The sequence below is a fragment of the Arachis ipaensis genome, chromosome B8 (assembly GCF_059453495.1).
Source record: "Arachis ipaensis isolate K30076 ecotype BB chromosome B8, ASM5945349v1, whole genome shotgun sequence".
In the NCBI taxonomy this organism is placed as follows: Eukaryota; Viridiplantae; Streptophyta; class Magnoliopsida; order Fabales; family Fabaceae; genus Arachis; species Arachis ipaensis.
The window spans coordinates 53,122,853-53,130,989 of NC_142443.1; the positions used below are offsets into that span (position 1 = coordinate 53,122,853).

General features: G+C 37.2%; 1 protein-coding gene across 1 annotated transcript; it reads left to right on the top strand.

Moving 5' to 3' along the window:
- The first annotated feature begins 739 nt into the window (after positions 1-739).
- LOC107614432 (uncharacterized) lies at positions 740-4,762 on the top strand. Its single transcript, XM_016316643.3, has 9 exons — positions 740-1,511; positions 1,640-1,693; positions 2,363-2,446; positions 3,244-3,369; positions 3,481-3,548; positions 3,685-3,754; positions 3,844-3,909; positions 3,995-4,072; positions 4,330-4,762. Exons 1-9 carry the CDS (start codon positions 1,164-1,166, stop codon positions 4,369-4,371), a joined length of 936 nt encoding a protein of 311 aa, XP_016172129.1. The 5' UTR covers positions 740-1,163; the 3' UTR covers positions 4,372-4,762.
- Positions 4,763-8,137: the final 3,375 nt, after the last annotated feature.

The window sequence follows — 8,137 nt, forward strand, 5'->3', positions numbered from 1 at the left end:
TAAAATAACATCTAAACATATAAGAGATTTTCTAAAATCACATTCCGGTACACACTAAACTAAATCAAAGCCAGCATTCTTCCTGACAAAATAAAATAAAGCCAAAACTCTAGTTCACAAGCAAGAAATACAAATAAAATACCATATAAGATTATTATCAAAATTCGATCTTGCCAAGAGTACTCGACATGTCCATGTATATAAAGACAAGATATGAAAAAATCATAACATATAAATTGACACCGAAATGCTACAAAAAACAGCAAATATCTTGTTTAACGTAAACCGTTATTACCTCCAGCGGTTTATGCACACTTCCCCACACACATAAACCATAAACCGCTACTCGTAGTAGCGGCTTATGGTCAAGCATCAATAAACAGAAACTGCTACAACCTCTAGCGATTTCTGTATTCTCCCATTTGCATGTAATCCGCAGCTGGCTATAGCGGATTATGTGTTTTGGTAAACTACTACTGTCAGTAACGGTTTCTATAGATATATGAAACAATGTATTTACGTCTTTATGTTTAAAAGAATGCAATTGCGTAAATTTAGAGGACAAACAATTTATTTATGTAAATTGCCCATTTATTTATTTATTTATTTCTACAGATCTACGAATATGCAAATTAGATATACGAATAACTACATAAAATCCACAATCTAATAGTGTTGATATGCAGATCAAATTCGATAGCCCTATAGATCAGATTCGGACTGCGCATATGCATATAAGATCTGATCCAGGAACACCCTACCTCAAAGCTTGTTAGCTGCACAAACAAGACACTCCACAAATCCCAAAGTTGAATAGAGGCTGAACCAAGTTGCAACTTACAAGTCATCTGTGTTCCTCCCAACCTTGATATGTACAATATAATTTCTTAACTCCAAATCACATTTATTGTTTATTATAAATCTGATTGGTTGAGAATATGAGAACACTGATGTTCCGCTAAAGTATGAACCGCTTCCATATAAGATCCAGGTCAAGCTTAACCTTCAGCTATAGTTACATGATAAATTAGTAACCTCTGCTAGTCTAATTTTAGTGCCAACCACCTGTTTGTAGAATTGCCCCACAGGGAAAAAGAGCTCTTTAGGAAAATAGGTTGCTACTATACCATTCCACTAGGTTGTATCTTATAGCAAATAGGAGCATGAGTTTGATGCTTCATCACGTATCAATGTTGCCACATGAGGCTGTATCTTGTAAACTGAGGCTTGCTGGAGCATTAGCAAGATCTCATTCCTTTTCTGCATCTTGTTCTGTCACCAATAGAGCAATCCATTGCACCCCGAAAAGGTGGAGCTGCAGTGGCAGTTGTATTGGAGTTAGTATTAGTAGTAGTAGTAGATGCAACTACCAAGGGAAAAGGCTTGTTAGAAGCTGCTCCACCACCAGTGACTTTGTAATTGCCGGTGACGGAAGTTATGGCAACAAGCAGGTTGTTAGTCTCACTCCGCGCTTGTATGACTATGTGCTAAAAAATGTTAGAGAACCTGAGGTGAGGAACACAACCATTTGCCCGCATTGATTGTTTAACACTGAGAAAGATATACACTTGACGCGCGCATGTGTGATATCAGTTGTTGAGTTCCCCTTTGTGCTTATTGTAAAGAGGTTGTGTTTCAGATTTTAAGGCAACTGCGCGAGGAGACAGCCTCTATGCGTGGAAGTCAGATGCAGGTCATTCCAATCAATTCATTTTTATGGAAATAGACTTGCACAGTTAATTAATAGAATTGCTAATATCAATGTCTTGCTTATACATTGTGTATGCCCCATGCAAGCGAGGATTGTACTTTTGGTTTTATGTCAGTAGTATTTAGTGGGGTAGCATAACAATACTATTTATTATTGATTTTCTCTACGATAGATAACTAGTAATCGAAATTTCTTCTAACTGATTGCCCTGCAAAGCTCCTCCATTAGGGAACTAGTTATTTTGAATTGAATTATTGGGCTTAGTCCTTAACATGTTGATGTGCTTGTAATAATGAGGGTGCAAACAAAGCATTATTTTTACTTGACTACTGCAAGGTTATCAATTTGTAATTGATGAGATGAAATTACGTTTTTTTACTGGTTAGCTATTTTCATATCCTTTTCAATGAACATGATAGATTTTCATATTGGTAATATAAAAAATCATGGAGCTTCTTCTGTGTGGGCAGATGCTGATCTTTGGTTGTTAGTTAACTTATTAGTACCAGTATGCTCTTCTCAAGGGTCAAGTTTGGAATTATGAAATTTTATTGAGGAAACAAAGAAACTGTGGTGGGTGGAATGCATAGTAGTTTCACTTATCTGCCATGAAATGAAATTTGACAATTTGTTTCTTCTTCTTCTTAATAGGTATCTCCTGATCAGGCACAATTACTTGCAATGCTTGTGCAGACTCTTGGAGCCGAACGGTGCATTGAAGTCGGTGTTTATACTGTATGTCCTAGACAGTCTAAACTAGGTTTATTCATGTTCATATTGCATGATTCCATTGTATTTCTTACTACACTTGGTTGAACTGGTTTTCTAATGGTGTGTCTTTTTTTTTTTGAATGTTGCACTTGTTTCGGGTTTTGGGTTATCTTCATGCAGATGAATTAAACAGATGCAGTAGTTGATGACATATTAAGATTGAGAATTTTTTTTTTATAAAAAACAATTAAATGAATTGCATATACTTGGGTGAATTTTCGTACAAAGGAGATCCTTTGTGACCTACAAAAAACAGATAATAGATATTAAACTGAGGACACTTTTACACATTTAAATGAGCAGTCATTATGTTTAGCAACCTTCTGTGGTTATCACGAGTGGTGACTGGTCATTTTAGCATTCATGACTCATGATGTAACCTCTATGGCACAGGCGCAGCATGAGTCAAATGCCTAAAAATGTTGAATCAACATTACATATAGTTCAGTCATACAGTCCTGAGAAGTATTCAAACTTTTGATATGTAGGGCTAAGTATCCTCCTTTAGGTCACACATTCCTAGTTAGATTGCTTAGTGAACAAGAGTTGTCCCCAATTTTTTTCTCCTTGCATAACAAGATTTTGAGATATATCAAGGAAGAGATGGGATAATATGAAATTAAGAATTTCGTTGAAGTCTTAAATCTTTAACCTACTTTATTTTGTGTAAATTGAATACGTGTGTTTCATTGCAATGCAATGATGCTTTTAAGCTGGTACTCTTCCATGAATCGTGGCATTATATTGTCAATTTGACACAGGGCTACTCATCACTGGCCATAGCATTAATCTTGCAAGAATCAGGTCGTTTGGTTGCATGTGAAAGAGATGCCAAATCTCTTGATATTGCCAAGAAGTACTATCACCTAGCTGGTGTTTCACATAAGGTCTATGCAACACTTGAAAGTTTCTAGTTGATGCCATTTATCTTTAATTTGAGGTATCTTTCTACATTGTAACTGCCTCTGTTTGTTGAGTTTTATCATAATGGATTCTAGGTGGATGTAAGACTTGGACTTGCAGTGGATTCCCTAGAATCTTTAATATTGAACGGTGAATCAGGCAGGTAAGTGAATTTGATATCATGTGGATTTTTATTCTCTTTAAAATTCTATTGTTGTCTAAGGATTCTGCTATATGATGTGTGCATTGTGAGAGAACCAGCTAAGTTGAATTTAAGAGCTATTTTCCTTTTCTCGCAGTTATGATTTTGCATTTATTGATGCTGAGAAAAGGATGACTGAGAAATATTTTGAACTGCTACTGCAACTGGTAAGAACAGATAACGTTCTGAGCCTATTATGTCCAATGATTTTTACAAGATTATTCTTAAACTGCACTGTTTAATTTTGCTTTTGCAGGTGAGGGTTGGAGGTCTTATAGTAATTGATAATGTTCTTTGGCATGGGAAAGTTGCTGATCCACTGGTAAACAATTGATTCTTCAGTTTATTTATTCATTTGTTTATTCTTCCGAATTGAATAAACTACACTTCTGATGTTATGTCCGCAGGTAAATGACCCAAAAACTATCAGCATTAGAAATTTCAATCGAAAGTTAATGGAAGACAAGCGTGTAAGCATCAGTATGGTAGGTTCATAGCAATTATTTTCTTCCATCACTGATGCACTTTCATAGTGATTCATTAAAAGTGGTTACTTCCATGAAGACATCTTCGTGTGAAGATGGTATTATAAACCATTAGATGGTTCAATAAAACTATTCAATCAAACATGTCAAACTATCTAACGGTTCACAATACCATCTTTATATGAAGACGTCTTCATGGAAGTAGCCACCTTCTTTGAATTTGATTTATAGTCCATTAACTCTTTTTGAGATTTAAGGTATCTATTGGAGATGGGATGACAATATGCAGAAAAAGATGACCCAGTTTTCATCGATTTATTGATATATTCTGTGCAATTTTGGGTTGATGCTTCGGCGGAAAGCAAATACTTGATTCAAACAAAAATCAATTGATTTTCATAGAAATGGAGATGTGGCAAGGTCTATTCTGCTAAGGCTCATTTGTGAAGGATCTGAAGAACCATTTTGGCTCCATAGCGAATGGAGAGATATGAATGCATGTAATTTCTTCATTGCTTTTACCCCCAAAATGTTGTAGCTTTTTACACTAACTTCTTAATAGCATGGAATTCAGTTAGTTACTACCCTTGGAATCACATGGATTGTAGATTGAAGAGAAACTTATTCACAATGGAACCGAGAATGAGTGTTAAATTGATAGAAAATTCTACCCATAAGGGCATAAGGCTATAACGGTATGTTTGGTTAGCTCGGTGGGTGAAAAAATGGGTCAAATATTTTCATGGAGGATAATGATGAATAAATTTATATAGAGTTGATTCATAAAAATTTCTACCCTATTTTCATCCATAACCAACATTCCCTTAGGATTGACTGTGGTGTTAGGCAAGTTAGATAGTAAAGATTAATCTTCGTACCTTAAATATATAATTTTAGAGAAGTATAAGGGACAATACTTATACTAAACAAAGTAAACAAGTTATACATTTAAAAAAGTTCTTTTAAATCCTAAATCTTAAACCCTTTAAATGTTTTTTATTTTAAGTCGTTCTCTTTTATATTATTAACCTTTTGGTCATTCTAAACTACTATCTTTGCATGATTGAAAGAGTACTAGACATTGCTAAATAAAAATTTTCATCACATGATGACTACACTACTGGTATGGTGACTGGTGAGCAATGCAGTAGGTGTTTAGGACTCTGCTCATATGGTGAGTAATGCAATATGTGAACAGGAGTGAGTTACGCCGATTCAGAAGTCTGATATTTATTATGGATCTAATAATCGGACATTCGGACCGAATTGGCAGCTGTAACTGAGTTAAATAGAAATCGATCTTTTAATTGGTCTGGTATAGATTAAAAAACTAGGTTAATGGTCAAATTAATTTTCGAAAAATAGATCGTTTTTTAAATTTATTTTTAAAAAATTTTATTAATTAAATTAATTTTTTGAAAACTATAAATTAATCATATTTGTCTTTTTGTTATTCTATTAACAGTTTTTATTAACGACAGATAACGTGAAAACATTGATTAACACCATACAGGACATCTGATATGTCTAATTAGACATTGACTAAATATATTTAAAAAAGATATTGTTCATATTCTGTCGCAAAACATAAAAGTTAGGCCCAATAAGGATAAAAGGCCTAATATAAGGGGGAGGCCTCTACCATATGCCCGACCTCTTTAAAGAGGTCAGAACCGCAAAGGAGCCTAGCTTTACTTGCCCAAGTACTGCTTCCACAAATCTCTCTAACTATCTCTATCTTCCTTTAAAGATAGATCCTAACAAACTCTCCAGATAAAGGAATGGTTATCCATCAATGAAGATGGAACTACTTCAACAAAGGTGGTTATTAGCTCTACTATACATAAACTGACACTCCTCAGATATATTCACGTTCTAATCTACTAAAAATCTACCTAAAGTCCTTGCTAACTTAAGTATCAGAGTCTCTTGCAGGTACCACCCCGCGCCTCCTCACGAGAAACTCGAACGGCGGCACCTTGGCACGAGAACAAGTCGGATGCTGCCCCACAAGGAGTCTGGACCTCACGTCCAGGCCCAAATCAATGTTTCAGATAACCCTCAAAATATTGGCACTGTTGCTGGGGACCTGCAATTCAACCCTTGACAATGGCGGACGATCACTACAAAGACGGTCACACGGCATCTGACTCAGAACCAGAGCCTCACCGTGACGTTCTCACACTTGCAATACTTCCACCATAGGAAAGAACGCACGTTTTCCATGGAGAATGGACATTGGGAAATCCTCAGCCAAGACGGATTCAATCAGAGGTGCACCCACCAGCAAATGAAGAACCTCCCCATCCAACAGAGATACTAGGTCTAGTCCATGGTCACCGTGGATGACTAAAATAGCTTGAGCTAGAAGCTGAGTGTCAACGAAAAGCAGAATGGAAACTGCAAAGGGAAGTACGACGACGAAGGGAGCTGGAAAAAAAACTCTTAAGATTGGAAGCTGATCTCCGAAGATGAAGTAACCGAACAGATCGGGAAGAAAGCCCACAAGGAGGAGAAGATCCATTTGTAGAAGAAATCATGCGGGTCAAAGTTTCAAGGAATTTCAAAACCCTCGACATGGATCTCTACGATGGAACGACCGACCCGAGACACCATCTCAGCAACTTCAAAAGTCGGATGTACCTAACTGACGCCTCTGACGCTACTCGTTGTAAAGCATTCCTGACAACTTTGACTAAAGTTGCAATAAAGTGGTTCAATAACTTACCGCCCAGATCGGTAACTTATTTTGAGGATCTGGCAAGAAAGTTTCTTACTAGATTCTCCAATCAGAAGGATAAGGTAAAGCACGCCCAAGCCTGTTAGGAGTTAAACAAGAAGTCGGTAAGACGCTTCGAGATTATATGGAAAGATTCAATAAAGCATGCTTGGAAATACAAACCCACCCACTGAAGTAGTAATAATGAGATTAGTTAATGGCCTTAAAGAAGGGTCATTCTCTCAATTCATATCCAAGCAACACCCGGCCTTCTTGTACAAAGTACAAGAGCAGGTAGAAAAATACATCAACATGGAGGAGAATTCCCGACTAAGAGAGCCACTCCCGAGATCTAGCCTCCCCTATCCACCTCGGGAAAAAGAGAAAGAAGCTAAGAATAAGGAAGAATATATCCCGGAGAAACCTCGAAGGTATCACAACTATACTCTCCTTCGGATTTCTCGTGTAGATATTTACAGAGAGATATGTCATATAGAGAAGCTTCCACCTCCTCATCCGATTAAGCACAAAAAAGCAGAAAGTATGACAGAATACTGTAAGTACCACAAACTCTATGGGCATTCAACTAAGGATTATTATGACTTAAAGAATGTCATAGAAAAATTGGTCAGAGAAGGTCGACTAGTGGTGCACGAAACTGGCTCCGCACATTTCGCACAGATAAACCGGGAAGTATATCAGGTTGTCCAAGTAATACCTCAGGTGAGTGAGGGTCAATCCTATGGAGATTGTTAGTTTGAGCAAGCAGTGGATACCTTGCAGAACTTAGTCAGGCGGATAGAAAAGATAGTTGTCACGAGAAAACGCATAAAACAGATAAATAAATAAAACGTTACTAGATAGGTGTGAAATCTGTGGTATGAGAACGGTTGAGGCTTCGGAAATGCTTCTTCCTTTTGGATCAACTTTTCTCACCATCTACTCCAACTTCTGATGGATTCATTCCATGGCAGGCTGTATATGATTAACGCTGGGTCAGTAGTCATTAATCTCCTCTGCTTCAGATCAAACACCGGATCAGCAGTCATCCAATCTGAACGGGGGTGAAGCTCTAGCAGTCCATTCCCTTGGTGATCCTACTCAAAGTGCCAAAGACAAGGTCGGATCTTTCGGATCAGAGAATGCTGCTTCTTTGGATTCTAGCCTATACCACAATGGCCCTAATCGCCCTGCACCTCGACTAAACTGATATCTCGAGAAGTCCCCAACGAAGCCGTGGATTAGCTATCTAAGAGATGTATAATCAAGCTTGTGGTTCAGTACTATCCCATCGAGGACTCGCAAAAAGCCATGTAGAATGAGGATGATTGTCACGGGTCATCTGA